Source organism: Glandiceps talaboti, chromosome 3, assembly GCF_964340395.1.
Source record: "Glandiceps talaboti chromosome 3, keGlaTala1.1, whole genome shotgun sequence".
NCBI classification, from domain to species: domain Eukaryota; kingdom Metazoa; phylum Hemichordata; class Enteropneusta; family Spengelidae; genus Glandiceps; species Glandiceps talaboti.
In genome coordinates this window covers 14377696-14399120 of record NC_135551.1, presented here as the reverse complement: position 1 = coordinate 14399120, position 21425 = coordinate 14377696, and the positions used below count along the sequence as shown (strand labels likewise).

The window sequence follows — 21425 nt, the reverse complement described above, 5'->3', positions numbered from 1 at the left end:
ATTGGCCCAGTTCTATTACATAATAGTTTTGTCTTTCCTTGTACTGTCGCTTGTTTGTATATACATGTACATTGTCTGTTCATGATTTGGTCTTTTTTCTCACCACACCTACTTTCTAGGGAGAACATGAAGTGCATACATAATTATCACCAAGATATTGTCAGCATTAAATTGACCAAAAAAAGAAGTACTTGTAACTACATAATGTTCTCCTAAATCTTTCAGAGACCTAGACATAAAACTGAGTAATATCCTTACACAAGGTGTTTGTAGGTGAACCAAGAGACAGGCTATAAATGTTTGAAATACATGCTGTAATAAAATACTAGCTGACAGTAAGTAAGGATGCTGGACAGTCTATTTACTTGATTATACATTTTATTGGAAGATAGAAGAGTTCCTTGATGTTTATAGCACTTAATAAAATATTGGGATTGTTTCACCTAGTGTAGATGTTGGTGTCAATGCTAAAAATAAAACTGAGCACTATTAACATTTCATATCAAAATGGTTGTTAATCTGTGTGGCCCGAGTCTAGTGCTATATCCTACATTGAATCGTAAGATCTCGATTTACAGACTCAGAGATGATTTGATACCACATTTAGCATATCCAGGCTAGTTGGCCCTCTAGAGTCTTAAGTTGATTTGATGTGCCACTCACGTAGAACGTTCCAATGTGTCAATATTTGACTTCCTCTACCTCTGCTGCTACATGTATATGGTGACGCAGAAGAAAACACAGTTTTCATCACTTTGACCAAGAACAAATTTTGTCATTTGTTAGAGGAAGGCACACTGCACTGTCAATGTCATTTGATGGATACAAAAAATGTATGTGCTGAGAAATAAGTTGTATCAATGTTATCGTACTAATTTAGCTACTGTGTTTTTAAAGTTAGGTGATGTACTGGAACTTTTACTATTGATTGAAAGTATTAATTGAAAGTACATGTGTAGATCTCAATTTTGACTCCACAACTGCAATTTTTTCTTAAAAGAAGTGCCACCATTTTTTTTTCTCAATAACCCTAGCCTGCAGCTATGTGCATACATGTAGATGATGTGAGCTTTCAAATGTAATTTTCACAGGTTGCAAATGTTTGATTTAAACTCAGTTTACCTTAAGTGGCAACCGAATGTTAGTATATCGACTGTAAGAAATTCTTACAATTCACCTTGCAGTACTTGAATACTCAAAGGACAAAAAAAGAATTGAATAAACTAAAGAGTGTGTAACCTATGTTATGAATGGTTGTATTCATTCATTCAATCAATCAAAGAATACATAGGATATTTCCTGCTTTGTGGACATAGGAAATATACCCAAGGATTTGTCTGCAAGTTGAATGAGCACTCTATCGATTTTGTGGCTATACATGTACTTTACCTGCAGCTGTGAAAATAGTTTAAAAAGATGAAATAAGTGTCGGCTGTGTGTTTTCTTCCACGGCTTATTGAAGTCTGATTCACATCCGTGATAGCGAATTATTAGGCAATGGATTCTATAGAGCAATAGAATTTGTAAATTGGCGGAAAATTTTGCTTTCATTATTGATGCAAAAGAAGTGATATGACACTATGGTTAAACTGTGTGTGGTATGAAGTTATTGGAAAACATATACAATATCAAAATTGGAGACAGAAAAAAAATTCATCCTGATTACAATGATTCCTTATCAAGATAGACTGTAAGATACATTGTGCCATTCTGCCTTCATCAGGTTGACTGATGCATGAGGGCGCCCCCTCACAGCATACATGTACCTCAATACAGAGTAGAACCCATACATGTATTGTCTTTAGTGTAATTGATTTTACCTGTGAGAGAAATCTAGCTACTCAGGAGTATTGAAGTATGTGTAGTTCTAAGTTGTAATTTTTTTTTTTTTTGCTTAATTTTTATTTGCACAAAAAAGCATGATAATTGATATCAATAATGATAACTTATAATTTGCATATGACTGTGCAGTGTAACTATTTAATTATTACACATATAGCTATATATAATATATACCAATAGTTTTCGAGCTATATTTAAAAAAAAATAGTCAAGAATAATATGGACAATTGATTGTTATAACTTGTACCTTTTCCTTTCAAACTAATTTTTACCAATTGTAAGTGATTCACATGTGCTGATCAGTGCACTTCTACTCTGATATAGTATTCTGTCTTGTACCTACATCCACTTCAAGTTTGCTAGAGAGTAAGTGAAACAGTGCCCACTACAGTCAGTTCTTGATATTATGATGAAAGCAAGTTAGCAAGTAACTTTCGCAATGAATATAGGGTATGTTTCACATAATGTATATGTATGTATTATATTATAGCCATTTCAAGTGACAGATAGAGAATAATTGAAATAGCGCCCTCTACAGTCAGTTCTTGATTATATTATGATGAAAGTGAGACCGCAGAGCAACATATCAAATACCAAATTATGTGTACATTTGTATGGGGCCAACAACATTGATCACATTTCAGTATGTTGTCAAAGTATAACACTACATGTATCATAAATTTACATCATGTTTTCTTTCCAAACTTATTATTTTCAGCATTTCTTTGGTCTGTATAAAGCTTGTCTTTTGTGATGTGCACAAAGCAGTTTTAGGGGCATTTTCTATCGCATAATCACAGTTCAGACATGGTCTGTCCACTGAGGTGTTGTACTGCAATGAGGTGTATGTACATCGTGGTGTAGGAGGACACAGTAGCTGTAACTTTTAGATTGTAAATTTAGAGGTGAAAATTCAACCAAATATTTTATAGAAAATCTGAAGAATCTTCCAAAATCATCAGTCCTGTAAAAACCCTTGGTACTTTCTGACTGAAAAGATGAAAAATATTGGAGAATAAGTAAGACGCATAATTTATGAAATATTGATGAAAGTAATCATCGATTTTTAACACTTCCAATCATATTTTGAGTACTGCAGGAACCACCACTGACGGTAAATGTACAGGATGCGTTGTTTTGATGTAGGGTATAAATCTCCTAATTTTTTTGTATAAACCAAGATATTATTCCCCAATATTTTTCTTTATTCAGCCAAGGAAAATACACGTGATGAGAATTTTCCAGGGAGTAATATAATTATCCTGCCTCAAGCATAGTTTATGACAAAATAAGGAAAAGTACTTGTGATTTGGAGTGCTTTGACTAATATTTTTTATCACTGCAGAACTACGTGAAGGTAATGTTGTGACATATAGAAAGACCAGGGTATATAATCCATATTTTTCTGTTCAAAGACAATAATTTGGCTTGTGCATGATGTGAATTTGAAAGTACACATATTTTTATTAGAAATGTGAAAGTTATAGCTACTGTCAGTGTTGGATTACATGTGTATGTATCATTATGTATGTAACATATTCAGCTATATTGTCTTGTTCACATACAAAAGGGCTGCAGTTCGTTCATTTGTTCATTCATTCATTCATTCATTCATTCATTCATTCATTCACATTTCATGCTCACACTGGTGGTAGGTTTATTAATTCATTGTAACATCACTTTTCAATTGACAGGTATCTAATAATTAGACTTTATTGAACTGATGTATGTATTTCTTTTTTTTGCGTATTTATTCCACTTTGTTGCATGCAATCGTTATACCTTTCTTCAGCGTTGACAACAGGTAGAGTGTTTCTGTACAATAATGTTGTAATTTCTCTTTTTTTAGGGTGAGGTGTTCATTACTAAAAAAAAAATGCATGTGAATTTACACTGGTTTTACGCATGACTTTTACCTGCTTGAAGTTTCCCCTTGGAGTGACTAACAGTTTTTAACTTCTTTCTTTGAGTGTGGAATTTTGAGCACTACATTTGTATGCTTTTAATGCTGCCTGGTGACCTTTTGAACTTTGACTTTTGACTGCTAACTTTAATTTGAACTTTTATATTAATGTTATTCATTCAATCATTGTCCCTCGCATACCAGTAATGTATTTGATTCCCCAGGAACTGTTGGGTTGACAATTTGCTACTGTTCTATACCTCCACCCCCTACCCCCTCCCCCACATGTAATGACTGCAATTGATCCGTCATGCTTCAATATGATGATATTCATTCATTGATAATAATGTTGAGATATCACTTCCCTATTAATTTTGTATGCAGATATATATTACATATAATTGTAATCAGTGTGCCCTCTAACTTAGCCAATTTGATGCACCACAGACGCATACAATTTCAAGTGATGCACCAAAATTTGGTGGTCCCCAACATATATCTCTTACTATGTGGTGACTCACAAGAAATCCCAGATTTGTTCCATTTGACTCACAATAACAAAATTTAGCTATCAATAGAGGGCACACTATATATTTCATGAAGGAGATTGCACAGACTGACAAAAATATACAATCATGTTTATGTACTGAATCAATGGAAAACATGATTTGAAGAGTCATGGGGTGGGGGCAAGAGGGGAAATGTGCTTGTACATTATCATGATTATTGTCCAATGCATAAAAAGTATTTCAGTATTCAGTAACTGTTTCATGGAGATAACAAGATATTTGATTAGTTTGAATCAAGGGATGTTAAAACTTTCCATATGTCATGAGATAGACAAATGTACATTTTATTGATCAAATTTGGGGAAATAAAATGTAGGTGTATTTTTTTATTAACATTATGTGCAAGCTTCTCCATCACTTTGTAAAACGCAACCAGTAATCATTTTCATTCCTCGCACTTATTTAACTAGTATAATTAATAGTAAAGGTGATACTTAATGTCACCAGGGTACATAATCTCTTGTCCTCCATGACTTGTACATGTATATCCCAAATATTGTCTCAATGACCATTTTACAAATTACAAGTAATTGTTATGGGTTGCTGTAACACGCGTTGAACATATACATTAAGTATGTGACAATGTGTTGTACAAATGTAAGTTAGCATGGTAGGCCTGTTTTTCCAAACTTGTTACTTTTTCTGTATGATGAAATAACCCTCTGGTACTATGGTAGAAAGATGATTGATTAATTAAATGCAATGAGGATTTTTTACCCCTATCACTATTTGACATGAAAATAATGTACAGCAATTTCTTATGATTCATATGAAGCACAAACATTACATTTGATATTTGTAATAATAAGCAGTGAGCAACTTGCCGTCTATGCCAATTTGATGACATGCAGTAATTTCTACAGAAGCACCAGAATTTGTTGTTTCCCTATCTCTTACTATGTGGTGACTCAGTTTTATCATTTTGACTAAAACAGCAAATAAATTTGTTTCTCAATGGAAAGCAAACCGAGAGTGAGGATGACATTTCATGAGTAGAGAACTGTGCTTCAATACTTCTCAAATTTTCAAATTCATTGCTTTGTTTCTGAACAAAAATATTCATCAGCGTGTTCCTACATGTATACGATTTAAATAAATCACAAAGGTTATTATCGCATGTCATGCACCAGTTAAAATGAACGTGATAACGATAATGTTTTGTGTCTGTTTATTGACAGCCCTTTGAGACTCAGCTATCTGACTTGACATATTGACTTGACTCAAATGGCATTATCAAGTCTGAGATAGCCAAGTCTCTTGGCTGCACAAAAGTAGTGTGTTGATATCATAAAAAGACTGCTGTACATACAAAATTAAATTCGTCCAAGACACGTACATGTAGATTTGATAAATCAATCAAATGGAATTATAATGACCAAACCATCATTGTTTATTCAGTCCGATTCCTAATCAATTACTACATGGAGACCTGGTATGACTCTCTGTAATATAAATCATATAATAATTGAATTTAAAGTGTCTGCAGTGTTTTTGTCAAGGGAGGTAAAATTTGTTAAAAACTACCTGAAGTTCCCTTGTTATTTTAGAGAAGTGTTCCTACCAGTGTTTTTGTCAATGGTGGTAAATAAGTAAAAATTGAAAAAGCTCCCCAGTTAATTTTACATGGGTTCCTACCAGTGTTTTTTTGTCGAGCTGGTGGTACATTAAATAGGTGAAATATACTCATTCCCTGTCATTTGACCAATGTTTCCCTACTAAGTGTTTTTGTTAAGGGCGGTAAGTTGGTAAAATCTACCCCAAGTCCCCCAGTCAATTTTACAAGAGTCCCTACCAATGTTTGTGTTTAGGGTGGTGGTTAAATCTACCTGAGTCCCCTGGGGTATTTTACCAGGTTTCCTTACCAGTGTTTCAGTTATGGGTTATTTTGTAGGTATACATGTTGGTAAAACCAATCTGACTTCCCTTGGCATTTTATTCAGGTTCTCACCAACATTTATACCACGAGGTATTGAAATCTATGCAAATTTTACCAGACTTCCCCTTTCTGTTTGAATGGATTTCAAAACCTTAAAGCAACATTTAACACCGGATAATTTCAGAGTCCTGTACATGTGTTTCCAAATGCTCATGTTTTTTATATATTTACATATCTGTACTTTCTTGCAATGAAATTATCACTCTTCTGAGTTTGTGTCCTCTATTTGATACATCACACCCTATTGCTTGTCGTACAACATGATATGATGAATTCAGTATGTGTTGCCAGAAGACACAATATTATATCCTTGGCATGTGTCTCTTATCTCTTTTCTACTATACTGCACTGCACAATGAAAAGTAGTGAATTATTGAGCAATGTTTGACTAAATTATTTAGTACTGTATGAATCACATGAGCACTTTGGTTTCTAGAATGCTGTGAATATATGTATTTTGGCGAAAAAAAATAATCGCAGAAAGTTATTGATTATCTGATGAGTGTTAGTTTCGTTTGATGACTCACCAGTGAGAGATTCTTGACAATTTGTACTTGAAACGGTTAATTCAACATGTACATGTAATTGTTACTTTTCTTTATCATTTCGATTAAGTTGTTTTTTGTCTGACAAATTGTTCTGTAATAAACGTTCAGTTTAAAAATTACTCATGAAAGTAAATTCATTTTTATTTGAGTGCAAAAATACTTTAAATAAGTGAGCTAAAATAAACTAAAGGGCTAAAAATACATACATTCACAACTTTTGTACATGTACGGTAATGCATCATTACATCAAATGTTACTCATCTGTTCGTTAAAACATAGATTGTGGCGGGATTCCGTCCCAGATCTATGGTTCAAAGACATGTATATATTGATTCTCCACAAAGAGAAAACCTCTACGTATATTAATTTCATGCTTTTGAACAACAATATCAAAATATTAAAAAAATGTTTTTCATTTTCTTTCCATTCAGAAAATTAAAACACGAACTGCAAGAACTTCGCAAAAAAGGAGCAATAAAGTCTGGCTCAGGGGATGCTGGCAAAACCTGTGCAAGATGTCGTGAACCTCTAGGTTTGGTCTTCAACTCTGGAGAACTTTGTCCTAAGTGCCAACATAAAGTATGCAAAAACTGCAAAGTTTTACAAAAGTCAGGGAAGAGACCTTGGCTTTGTATAGTATGTAACAAACAGCAGTAAGTACATTTGTACATAATGTATAATTCTTTAAATTCATTAAGGGGCAATTGCACAATTTCACCACAAGCTCAATAAATGAACTACATTGTATGTTTAGGCCAATACCCTTTTCCCCTAAACAATCATTCACCAGTGCAATATTGACATGTTCATATATATGAAAAACCATTCTGATGGTAAAAACTGTAGCAGTCAAACCACTACAATGAATTCAATGTATAAATATGGTAAACACTTTCAAATACATGTACTACCAGAAACCCAGCACTGTATATCACATAAGCAGTACATTTAATCAACTCATCGACATCTTATATGTAGATAGTATAATAAATACAGAACATTGAAGGCGTGAAAGTTTTTGATATTTGGTCAGAAATGCAAAAATGAAGTTCAGCAATCACATTGACACCAAATCTCCTCTCCCTAAAGATTTATCTATTAAGCTTGTGTGACATCGTACAGTTGTCTTCAATTATCATTTCCAGTTTTTCCCAGAACTTTTTCATAAGAAGGTTCAGAGGCTGGTAACATTTGTAGTTGCTATTAAATTAGACACCATGAGCTCCAAATGTTTGTATCAAATTCATTATTTACAGAGAAATAAAACTGAGCAGGTACAGGTAAACGAGAAATGACAGACACGTGGTTACCTCATACCTTTACCATATTTCAATCTATGTTTTACACAAATTAATGTAAGAACAGGTGAATGTTGCATTGTTGAGGCTGAATACGGTACAGGCAACAGCCTAAGACATTACAAAGTGTTAGGCTTAAAGAGCTCTGTATTAAAATTAATTATTTTCAAAGAAGTCACACTTGGCAAGTACATATTGTACACACAGGTAAATGACAAATAACAGACAAAGTAATATTAATTCTGAGTACTGAGATATTATCTTTCAATCTATATTTGACAGAGAAATCAAAGCAAGAACAGGTGAATGGTTCTTTGATAAAGGACCCCAACCCAACAATGCCAAATTGCTTGGCAGTGATTTAGTCCGAGCTTCCATACGTTATAACCCAACATCAAGAGGTAGGTAAACAGTAGCAATCTGGATATGTTTGATTTGATTTGATTTGATTTGATTTGATTTGAATTTATTAGGTAAAAATTTACATTTTACATTTTAAAATACAAGGTATTAGAAATCACCAAGGATAAGGTAAAAGTATTTTAAAACACATTATTAATAAAACACTTTTATTGGTTCTGTGATGCAACTCCCGTACAAGGCCATGTACTTGTAAACATAGCAGCTGTACACATATTCTAGGGGATGGGTATTGCCTGATTCTACCCTGTTAGCATGCAAACTGTTAGAAGGTTTTATGATCGTCAGATCTGTTTGAATTTTTTTTATATCAAACCCAGTAGGTTTGATCCCAGACTGCAGTGGTAAGAGTGGCACACAAGCTAATCACTTTGGTACTGACAACCCCACAATCATGTACACTATGAATTATTCCCTTTCTTGTTCCTTGCGCTGTAGATTCTCCTGGTAGAGGAAGGAGACCACCAGATGGAGTGAGACGTTCCCCACATAGGCATTCCCCACAGAGACTTCCTCCACAAAGACATAAACGACAGTCCTCTGGTGAAACCGTCACTGACGCTGGATCGACAATGTCAAAAGGCTCACCCTCTCGTGCAGCCCAATTTGCAGCCAAATCAAATCACATTCCCAAAGAGGATTATTCGGATAGTTCCAGCGTAGACACCTCAGGACCCTACGACAACAATTCGTCAAACAGGGACAAACGACACCCACCTGTGCCTCTAGAGGATCCTTCACCCGAATCACACAGGCCTTATGAACATTATCGTGTGCACGAACTCAAGAGACGCTCTAGTACTGATAGTGAGACTAGTTCACCACAAGTGTCTACAAGAACCTCCCCACATAACTACAATAACGACGGGATGGATACACCAACGACCCTGTCCAGTGCACCGACATCGGAGTTGGAGGACCGAGAGAGAGTAGGGTACGCATCTGATAATGTGTCTGATCCTGAACATACTATAGATTCATTGCATGCCAGTGATACACCTAGTAGTAGCATGTCCAGTAGTATCACTGTCAACTCTCCTCGTGGACCTGGGGATGGTGCTGATAGTGAAAGGGATAAACACAGGTAATTTGGCACTTTCTGGCACTGCAAGTCTTTTTTCTTACTTTTCATTTCATTTCTTTCTGGTTTGATATTCAGTTCATTGTTACTTTTCGTTCACTTATCAACTATGCTTGACTTGTATTTCTTTTGAAAAGTGAGATACATTTTATATACATCACTTAGCACACTTTTCTTTACTTAGATTACCATTCAACTTGGTACTTTTCTGTTAGCATGATTTTGCCATGCATCTGCACTTTGTATGATGGTTACTAACTAGGTGTGCAAAAATGAACGTTGGATCTATCTGCCACTAATATCTAGCCACAGGTTCTATAGTCAAAGTTCTTGGCAATGCTTTCATAATCCTAGTTGTGTAAAATTGGTGTAAACGATTTGAAGCAAGTTTGGCTATATCAGGATGACAAATTCATGATATCTGAGTAGAAAACAGCTGACAAAACAAACCACACGATATACAAATTTGCAAAGAAGAAAGTAACGTGAAAGACACACATGCGCACATAATGTACACGCATAGAAGTCACTTGAAGCCTAATGCCTGTAAATAAATGCGTTTAATAATATTTGTTTAAAAAGTTATGCCAAGGACATTTAACACACATAGCCCTGTACATGTACATGAGTCATGTAAAACATCCCTGTATTGTCATGTTCATATTGGAATTGATTATCAATAAGCCAATAATTGCCATAACATAGAATAATGTTTAAAAAAAACAAGATAATACATATATATGGTACACGGCACATTGTACTGTCACTTTTCCATGGAATGATCACCACACACTTGTAAGCAATATTTAGTTTGTTTATTTGTTTGTTTGTACACATATGCTTGCACTTCAATGCATTATGTGCACTCTATAGACACTCAGCACCAAAAGCAAAGTAGTAAGGGCTGTTAGAACATTTAGATTTGATCGAATGTCACATTTATAGTTGGATGCAGTTTTGAAAAAGCAATACGTCAATCATAAATGAGGTCCAAATTATCCATGGCATGTTTAAATTGGTAATTTCTGTAATCAGTACAATTATAATGTACTGATTTTTGTGAAGACTTTGTAGAAATATAATTTTGCTGTGAATTATCAGGAAACTGTATGCTATCAGTCAGACACATGAATGTTAATATTTAGTAGATGTAAGAATTATGTTTGGGAATTCATGAATAGTCCAGGGAAGGTTTGGTGTAAAATTTATGGGACATTTCATCAATGTAGAGCAATAGATTTCTCAAGTTTCACATCAAGTTTGTCTCCATTATTTCTGATAATTTAAGATCAAAGTATTTTGATATTGAAAAATGACAAGATTACTGACCAGAGTCACATCATTGAAAAATACTTTGTGAATGAATTTGTATTACTAATGCTGAAAATTAGATGCAGTATATTTAGCTCCTTTAGAATTATTGTATTCACGTTGTCTTTAATAACATAGATGGGCTTATACTTGGACAAATGTTTTTTATAGTCAAAACTTGTAAAGTAGCCATATGGATGAGGATTAGGAATTTCTTTTGGATTTACTTTATAAAAGAACTTTATCATGGCTTCCTACTTGAAAAATCAATGTGAAACAACAGTGACTCAATAAATTGCGAAAGCATTAATAAATGTGTAAGATCGTTGTTATTGTATGTACAATAGCAAACTTTGTTTTTACACATTTTTTAGCTTTTTGCAATTGAGGACATTGGTTTTACACTGATGATTTCATTGTCAGTTTGTTCAAGTTTTAGTCAATATCTCTTCTGGTATGATATGTTATCATTTGTTCAAACAGCAGCCATGTCGCATCGGATCTGAGTGATTCTGAGCCAGAAGCCGTGACAGAAGCCATGACAGGTATTGCCTTCCATCGGATGTCTATGAAATCAGGTGGCAGGAGAAGTCCACTACCAGGTAGACATGAATTGGAAGCAGTGGAAGAAAATGGTGAGTTCTGACATACTTTCTTATTCTTACACAATGTTACACAATGCATGAAGCAAGAATGGCCAGTTAAAAAGGGATATACAAATGTGTACAATAGTCATATGTTACACCAGCATGGCAAATTGAAGTTTGAAGACTGAGTGTGTGGCTTATAATGTACAGTGCATGTACATATGAATCACAGTGTTTTTAATTTTAAAGCTGTAATATTCAACAGAGTTTCAATGAGTTTCCCGCTTCTTCTGTAAATAAACTCATTTAGTATTCAATCCGTACATTTGTATAATGCCTTAATTTAAAAGTCTCATACAAAGTCACGAACTTCAGACTATTCAATCATGTAGTTTGCATGTGACATGCACCTGTACTTCCGATGCAGCTGGATTCCATATATTGTGATTGTACAGTGACAATAACAATGGATATATACTGTATACATTTTTTTGTATACTATATTGTACTATTACTACTAAGTATATATACTATACTGAGTACATGAGGATTTTGATGATTGAAAACAACTTGGTTTTTCATTGATGTACATGACTCGTGTGCAAAAATGTAAAACTCAGGTGTATATTTTGTACTTGTTTATGATATTTTTGAGTACAAGTTTTTGTCTGTTTAATATGGTGCCCATGCCATTTGGCATGATGCAAAGCAGTTACCTCTAATGCAAGGCAAAATTGTTAAAATCTTGACTTCTCTTTAAGTGAATATTGTCATTTAGATGTCGCACTAAGAAGGTCAAATTTTGATGTGTCACAAGAAATTGAGGTGCATCATAATATGTATCAAAATAAGCTATAGTGGACACCATTAGCTCAAAATATAACTTACATGCATAACGTCGGCATGCATGTATGTACGTGTTTGTTATATGTACATGTGTTAAAGAGAGTGCAATCTTGTACATGTGTTTGTTGCTTGATTTACCCAATCCAAAGTTATTATAGCTTGGATTTCTTATGTTCGGCTATAGTCCTTCAGATATATGCCTAATTCCAATCTATCTTGCTCTTTTCAAAATAATGTACTCTGCAAGCAAGGGAGACAGCAACTCATACAATGATATCGTATGTGCTGAGAATTAGCTGCAACAGAAATCCAGGTCTACCACCAAATACACATAATGCATGATATACCAGTATCATAGGGACTTTACACATTATGCATGCTTAGTGTACACTGCTTGACAAAATAGTTTTCACATGGAACAAGTTGTTGTACCTGCACAGGTCTTGCCAATCTGATTAAAATCTTATGTGATGAAATGCTTTATTTACCTTTATTTCCATCGTTTTGTGTCGTTTGATTTCTTACTGAGTGATTACCGCCTTCCCACAAAATCAAACGACACAAAACGATGGAAATAAGCACATCAGATTGAGGTCTTGCATGTTTTCATGTATTTAAGTGTACACCTTTTGAGAATGTCAACAACGAGATATAAAAAGACATGGTACTGCTTGTAATAGCTCTAATTCTTCCAGTGAATGCCCATGTAGTATAACTTTGTAAGTCTTGTGAAGTGTTGGATGATACAGTGTACATACATGATGTACCTGGCTGTAACTGAAACCAATCATATCTCAAAATATCAACATTCTTAGATGTATTACATACATCTTCAAAGTACCAGATACATGACTGGAAATATGTCTTTAAAATATGATGTTCCTCGGCCAACTGTACAGTCATGCATCATACAGCTTTAACCTCCCCAACTGTAATTGCTACATATAACATGTGATGCACCATAATCATGGTTATGGCTATCACGATGTAAAAAGCCAAGGGGCTGAAACTTTGAGAGATAGTGTGATTCCTTGCATGTTGACTGAAGTATTTTACTAGGGGATGATAAAAGGAAAAACACAAGGTTGCTCAGAGCTCTGCAAAGACATCTGGTATACTAATTTAGTAATTTGATAGCTAGAGCACAGAAGTTATGATGCATTTGGGATGTGTTTCCCATTCACTAAACTCTGGGTATCAATAAAGGTAGCACAGATTTAATGGTGACTTCAATGCACATAGAACCCACACACTGGGTTGCATATTTTTAACTTTCGACAAGTCTTGTTTTTGTTCACACTTTACCTGTTTTTTATTTCAACTGTTATGCTTATCATTAATTTTAATGACATTGTACTATTTATGCTGTGATCAATGCTTATTGTATAAAAGCTGCTGATTTCACTATTTGTTTTCTCCCCCATTTTTTTATTACATTTTCGTTTTTGTGTTCTCTCATTTCATTTCTATTCTTTTCTTGGTTTTTATGTTTTTCTCTTCTTCAGTAGATGCCCAGCCCAGTAATAAGCCAAATAGCGGTAATGAGCCTAGCACAGATAGTGGTGTTGAATCCCAGAATAGCAGGCATCACAATGGTGACACCATTGTAGGATCGCCATCATCTAAACCACCACCATCACCATCTTTATCTACTAAAACCATTTCAACCATCAATACAGTTGCTTCAACTGAAACTACTGCTTCTACTGTCGCTGTTTCCATGGTCAATGCACCGCTACTCAATGATAATTTCCATGAGAGTGATAAGCCTCCATCTACAACACCATCTATTGTATCACATCGTAAGCAGCACCCTAATTTTTCTGTTAATGACACTTCTTCAGAGCTAAATCTTGAAGCTAGTAATTCCTCTGTTGTGCTTAATGATACTAATTGTAATTATGCACTTTTCAGGCAACAAAGCAATTCAGATCTTGGGGGTGATTTCAGTGAGCAGGATAGTAACATAATGCCCCCTCTAGATACTACCAGTGAAGTAAGTTATACTGGTGGCCAAAGCCTGGCTTCAGACACTGGTAGATTAGGAAGTAGGGCATTTAATTCCAATGATAGTTATGAAGTGTATCAAATTGCTGACCAGCAGGAACTTACCGTTGAGGATACCTCAGGCCAAAATAGTGATAAAAAGAAGTCAAAGAAACCTAAGATTTTTTCAAATATAGGCTTCAAAAAAGGTGCTTCTGTCTTTTCAAGAAAGAAAAAGAAAAAGGTAGAGAAGGTTGAGGAGACAACAGAAATAGAGGTTCATGTATATGAGCAGGGTGATGAAGGGGTTGAAACATCCGCAACCTTGTCTATAGAATCACATCGTAAGCATGACACTGCTTCGGAGTTGTACCGTGAACCCAATGAGGCTTCTCTTCAGCCTAACATGACCAGTAGTGATGAAAACCATGATGTACATTCTAGTGGTGGCCAAGAATTGGTCTCAGACACAAACAGTATAGGCAGTAGGGCACACGTTCCCAGTGATGAAACAGAGGAAAGGAAATCAAATCATGGTTCTGATGGAATTCTACAAATTAGTGATCAACAGGAACATGCTGATGAGGATAACTTAAGACAAGGTAATAATACAAAAAAGTCAAAGAAGTCATTAAAGATGAAAAGTATCAAAAGAGGTACTTCTGTCTTTTCAAGAAAGAAAAAAGAAGAGACAGAACCTACATGTACTGAACCAGATGTATTTGAGGATATATTTGAACAAGCAGATAAAGGAAATCTTTCCTTCCCAGTAGTCTCACATATCCAAGCAAATCAGGATGGTCCATGGCAAGCAGACACATACGAAGAAGAAGAAGAAGAAGAAGAAGAAGAAGAAGAAGAAGTCATAGAAGAAATACCAAACCAAAGGTTCTCAAAGTTTCACAGTTTCACCAACAAATTCAATGTAAATGTGTTAAAATCTTTTAGAAAGACACAAGAATCCGTTTCATCAACCAAACATGAAACAAAGCCTGTCAGTTTTAATTTGCAAACACTTTCATCAGTGTTCAAAACAAAAGGTGACAAAGCTTCTGAAGAGCAGGCTGAGATTCCTCCTGATAACAATGAGGAAGATGGTGCCTCAGAGGAAGGTAAGAGTGGTGGTAGAGATCCCATTTTTGAACGAGATGTAGATATAGAGTGGGAATGGTGTGGTAAGGGACAAGGCACATGTCACACAGCACTTGTACATAAATCAGGTGGCGAGGACCCTGATCAAGGTAATTTTACCAAACCTGTGATACAAATGACAAACCCAATGCCAACACCCAATATAGATAGCACTGGTGGTATAGAATTTAGATGCACTGATCCAGTATATAGAGGTGAAAGGAGCATTCAATCCTGTGTACAAACAAACACACTCCAAACACAAACACAGATCTTTCAACTGTCTACTTCATCTAGACCTTGTCAGCATAGTCTCAGCCTCTCCTCTGGCCTGGATTCAGGTACAAAAGTAAAGTTATCAAAAGAAAGTATTCCTACTTCTTGTAGTACATGTATGCTAGATTCCAGACCGTCTGATTTGAAAGTAGGCACTGATTCAGAAATGACACAAGTTCAAAAAAGGTTGGTTCGTAGCATGAATAACCTTGCTGATGCTATTGGTGGTGCTCTGAATATTGCAGATGCAAACGCAACATACATGTATACTGGTGATTTAGGTCCACAGGGAATTTCTGAGATATCAGAAAAGTACATCTTGTCAAATTTTGGTGATAATACAGAGGCAGATTTATATGTACATGAGTCACTAGGAGACCAGTTTGTTGGCTCACATAAACATTCAGGTGTTCTGCTGGACAGTAAGGTGTCAGATTCTACCACTGGCAGAACTATCGATTCCTGCTATGGGAGTGAAGGTTTTGACAGTTCTCTCTTCTCACCCCTGGACAGGGATACCTCCATTCCTTCTACCTTATTTGAGTCTGATGATGACATCTTTTTAACTCCCAAAGCTCTTCCAAAAGGTCAGGATACTACATCGGTGCACAGTTTAATGACTGGTTCTCAGGACAGTGTCTATTACACTCCTCCTTTAGGTAAAATCACCTCATTACCTTTAGTTCCTGGTCTTAAACCCTCACCTCCATCTGTAGTGAAAAGCAGTAACTTAGATACATGTAGGCCCCTGCTACCAAACTATCAGGATGTGGTCAGAGAATTGGGACATGTGGTGACAGATAAGGGAAATAAACCAGCCAGTATGGGTTGCCCAACTAAAGATTCTTCAGGAGATGTACAAGGTGCTTTGTTTGATGGGTCGTCTAAATTTTCTGTAGGTGTTCAAAAGCATCTAGACTTCCATCAGTCTGGTCATAGTAGGCTTGAGGTTTCCAGACAGAAAGAATTTCCTATTGATAGCAATTCTACCAAAACAGATTACAGCACAAGACTTAGTGCAGGAGATCAAACATCAGCTCAATCCATGCATACTTACAACTTGACACAGACACGCACTCTACCAGAGCCTTGTGGCAGGAGTACGCCTTGTGACAACACCACCACAACACAAAGAACACAGAAGAAATCCAGTCCAACAGCATCCTTACCACCAAAGGAAAGAGACAGGGTATTCAGTCAGCTTACATACACATACACCCACTCACTTACACGAGATGAAGAGCTATGCTCTGATGACGATTATGCTGGTTTGACTACAATATTTAAAAGCAGAAATGGCAGTCCATTGTCTGAAACAAGATCTGATGTTAGTACAGCTTTGGTCCAGAAAAGAACCGAAAGCTATAAGATAGCAGAATATATAAGTCCTATCCCAAGTGAAGTCTCTCGCAGAGATTCCAAAACTTGTTTGATTCAGCCATATGAAACTAAATTGGCAACTAAAGAAAGTCCTCCTAGTAAATTTAAGTCAACTTTAACAAGTCAAGGGCCCTGGGCATGGATACATGATATTGAGGTCTTGTCTGATGATTGTGGAAGTTCTGCAGAGGGAAGTTATGTAGGGGACCAGAGTAGTACAAGTCAGTGTAGAGAGTTTCCTTTGCAGAGCAGCTGGGAATCACTGCACAGTGAACCAAGTAATTTATGTTGTATGTTCCAGGGCCCAAAACCCAACCCTGTTAAGCCTCACCAGCACTTTAGTACAATATCTGGCCAGGTTGCCTCTACTGCCAAGCATGGCAGTCAGGAGAAAAGTCTCACAGACCTAGAGAAGGGACAGGGATTATCATATGATAGGTTAAGGGATACAATGTCTGCTTCAGTTGCCACAACCAGCATCAGACCCTACTCACCTAACCCTAACCCTAACATTGACACTAACAGTAATACCACTTATCCCTATGATTCCTCACTCTTTGGTGATAATACTGATAATTATGATGAAGACATTGTTCCATTGATAGGTCCAGAACTATCCAATTTAATTGCACATATTTTCAATATAAATATTCCTCCATCAAATCAGTCTGTACCTAGCTTTTCAGCCAATCAGAAGCCTACACTGCCTGCCAATCAAATGTACACCACAGGTACTGAATAATACTGTCCAAAGAACTCGAAGCAGTTGTATTCTACAAATATAAAGTCCATGTTCTCATACAGTCTTGCGTATTGGTGTAAATGTAATTTTGTAAAAACATTCCTGTTCTCCATAAAATGCACGCTTACCTGTACCTGTATATAATATACTTTGTATTGTTATAAAAATTATGTGTACGATTACGTGTAAAAACAACACAAAATTTCAAGACACACAGGATAAACATACATTATGTAAAGCTCTTTTTAAATGGTACTTAGTGTGTAATGACACTTACATATAATAAATGCATGGTCTACACTGTACGTGTGTATAATATTATGTGTCTAATGTTCTACTTTTTAAACCTAGTTAATTTTGTAATCATGTTCACCATACATTTAATCTACAAGTCGAGCATGTATAATTTAAAGTCAACTACATGTACATGTACACATCCCTTAAGATTGGAAATTTATCATTTTGGCTTGAATCACCCCATCAAGCAGTTCATCGTGGTAGGGTAATATCACAAATGACAGGTTTACAGTTTAACTACATATACATATAGTGTACACACACACAACACTAAATAGCCAATGCTTGAAGTTGGTATGTAGATCAGTTAACAGATTTCAAATTTTGAATGGTATGTGTACATTATGTTATGTTTTGTTACTTTATGACTCAAAGTGTAATGACCAGAAGTGTTAAACCATAGCAATTAATTGAACTATTTTAATATGTATTACCAATATTGATGGATATAGTAAAAGACACTTTAGCAGATTTACATGTCAACTTCAAAGTACATTGTATACCTTTCTAACAACATACCCACACTTTTACATGTAAATAACTTGTCACATACATTGCAATTTACATACAGTGCAGTGCACTACTTTAGCACAAGACATACTCGCCACAGACTTAAGATGTCTTGCCATGCCAAGACCACCAGTCATGGTTGTGCTTGAATGTAGCATGATTTTGACTGACTACATGTAGTTCTCATCATGACAAGACTGCTCCATGTGAAAGGTTCGTTATTTTGTGCTAAAGTTGTGCACAGCACAGTACAGTACATGTACCAGTACACGTATAAGAACTGTTAACACCACAAGACACCTTATTATAAAGTCCACCTAATGGGAACACCTTTTGGGTAGCAAGACTGATGGTGAAAATATTGATGTTTAACAAGATACTGATAATATTTACCATAAATCTTGTCGTATTCCAGGCTCACCAGAACATCAACGAAGCGGAGGCTCTACACCGACACTACAGGTAAAAACGACGGCTGGTAAATGGAAACGACAGTTAACATTATTAGAAATAGCACAGGGTAAATCATCACGTGGGCAGAAAGAGAGCAATGGCTCTGTTCCTGCAATAGAAGTCATTGAATCTGTGAGTATATCAGTCTGTCAACAAATCTCTCTAGGTGTAATCCCGCAATAACCCAATGTTTTTTTCTGTCACAATTATTTCTTCCCCTTGTAATTATAATTTACAAGTCTCCTGGTGCACCTTGCTTGCTTTTTTTTAAAAAAATTGATAAGGCATGCCACTTTTATACACTTGTATAGCATTTTAACAATGCTTGAGAAGTTACTAACTGAAAGGAATTCAAGCCACAGTAATCAAATTGTTAGCTTGCATTCAGTTAACTCTTCAAAATTTACAAAATACAACAAAACTTGGGATACACCATCAGATACACATTAACACAGCCTATTAATTCATACACATGTAATTAATATAATTCATCATTAGACTAGAAATGCTAACTATTCACTACAATTCATGTATCAAAATGCATGTCGCCGATGATTCTGCTGTCCAAAATTAACTTTTCAGTCCAAGCACATCAAGGCATATATTCCCTACTGCCAGTACTGGGCACAAATTAATAACATCCTTTTGCTTATTAGTTTCAACAACTTTTAATCCACTAAAACATATGATTGCAATAATTTTGCGGAATCTTTATCAACAATATGATAGTTCACCAACATGTACAAACAATTCCATCATTAACTTGCTGATGTACCAGTATTCCATTGCATGCAATGAAGCTGGCCATCCAATTCAAAACATCACAAAGTCAAAACATAAGTTACTCATAGATAAAATGTAGATACTTATATGCACACATGTGCAAAGAAGAGGTCAGGTTATGTGCAAAAAAATTGAATATTCCCAATACATTAAAGTTCATAGATTACAGAATGATGTTCATTAGTTTGTGATGAATTAGATCACAGGATGGACAGAATAGTGTCTGACCCTGCCCCTGTTTTGGTAATGTTACCTGCTAGGCATAAAAGTTGAAATGTTTCATACAAGAAATTTGAACTTAAAGGCCGGGGATTCAGTCCTAGTTTCTCGTGTTACTGTTACCTGATAAGGATTAGAGAACATCACTCTTTTGTTCTGGATTACTCTTTTCTACATCTCTGGCAGACAATAGCCTTTCACACCTTATAAATCCTAATTCAAGGTGAGCCAGTAAGGACAACAGAATCTATTGGGTCAAAACATATACCTGTAATAGACACTTTTAAAATCACAGGTTAACATTTGCCATTTTAACATCGAAGTCACCCTGCTCATAGACTCCTATGTGTACATATGTATTGCTCTCTCAGATGAATCGCACATCTATTTTTAACTACACGTAGTCAACTGTAGCTACATTCTAGCGCTTGAAATAACACAAGAATATAAATTCTTCTGCTAATCTAAAATGTCTAATTCAAGTCTTTACATCTGTGTAATAATTTCATAACACTACTGATATCACCATAATTCAAATCTTTGTGAGCTTCACTCCTTTAACTCATCATTGACAAACTGGTATACTCAACAACAAAAATGAAATGCCACTTGTTTCTCTGTCTGCTTGAAAACACCAGAAGTTTGAAAGCTGTAGACCTGCCACAAATTCCAACATCAGAATATTGCTTGAAAGAGTATGCACCAAAAAACATGCCATAAATCTGGAATAAAGTTTTGTGCAATCTTATTAATTTTGTACAGAAGAAAATTTTTGAATAACTCACTGAGCAGGATGTTCAATCAATATCAGAATGAATGTTTTTTTATTTATGGATTCATGATAAACATATGAGATTATGACTGCACATTTTACTAATGGTCAAGTATCAAAGTGAAAAACTATGATGATTTTAGACTCTGGGTTTATTCAAAGTCAGTGCATGTACATCTTGTCATGTGCATATATCCTGTGATGTGGTTTATTGCCTGGTCATTTTATAAGGAAATTCTGACTGTCAAACGGTATAACAATCATTACCTATATATACCCTATCGGTGCTTCTTCTGTACATACCGTATACATATACATGTATGTAATGAGATAATATCACCTGTCTGGCTATCTTGTAAGCCTTATATGGTACACATACTGTAATGTTCCATTAGTAGTATAAACGAATATCACGTGTACATGACTGTGTATGTATGAGCATACTTTCTAAATTCATAGATATTAGTATTCATAGACAGTGTGTGCATACATGTGTGTGTGTGTCTGTCTGTCTGTCTGTGTGCATGTGCACATC

At 35.4% G+C, this 21425-nt stretch overlaps 1 protein-coding gene across 7 annotated transcripts in view; it reads left to right on the top strand.

Annotated features, from left to right (window-relative positions):
* Nucleotides 1-21425, top strand: part of LOC144454010 (synaptotagmin-like protein 5) — a 160601-nt gene that overhangs the window by 108429 nt on the left and 30747 nt on the right. For 4 of the 7 annotated variants that reach the window (XM_078145412.1, XM_078145411.1, XM_078145406.1 and 1 more), the window contains 6 exons: nucleotides 7230-7451; nucleotides 8379-8497; nucleotides 8955-9450; nucleotides 11392-11543; nucleotides 13847-14143; nucleotides 19079-19248. In XM_078145412.1, the coding sequence (XP_078001538.1) occupies nucleotides 7230-7451; nucleotides 8379-8497; nucleotides 8955-9450; nucleotides 11392-11543; nucleotides 13847-14143; nucleotides 19079-19248 (1456 nt within the window). The remainder of the gene's footprint in view (nucleotides 1-7229; nucleotides 7452-8378; nucleotides 8498-8954; nucleotides 9451-11391; nucleotides 11544-13846; nucleotides 14144-19078; nucleotides 19249-21425) is intronic. The other 3 variants (XM_078145408.1, XM_078145409.1, XM_078145413.1) reach the window with 3 other exon arrangements.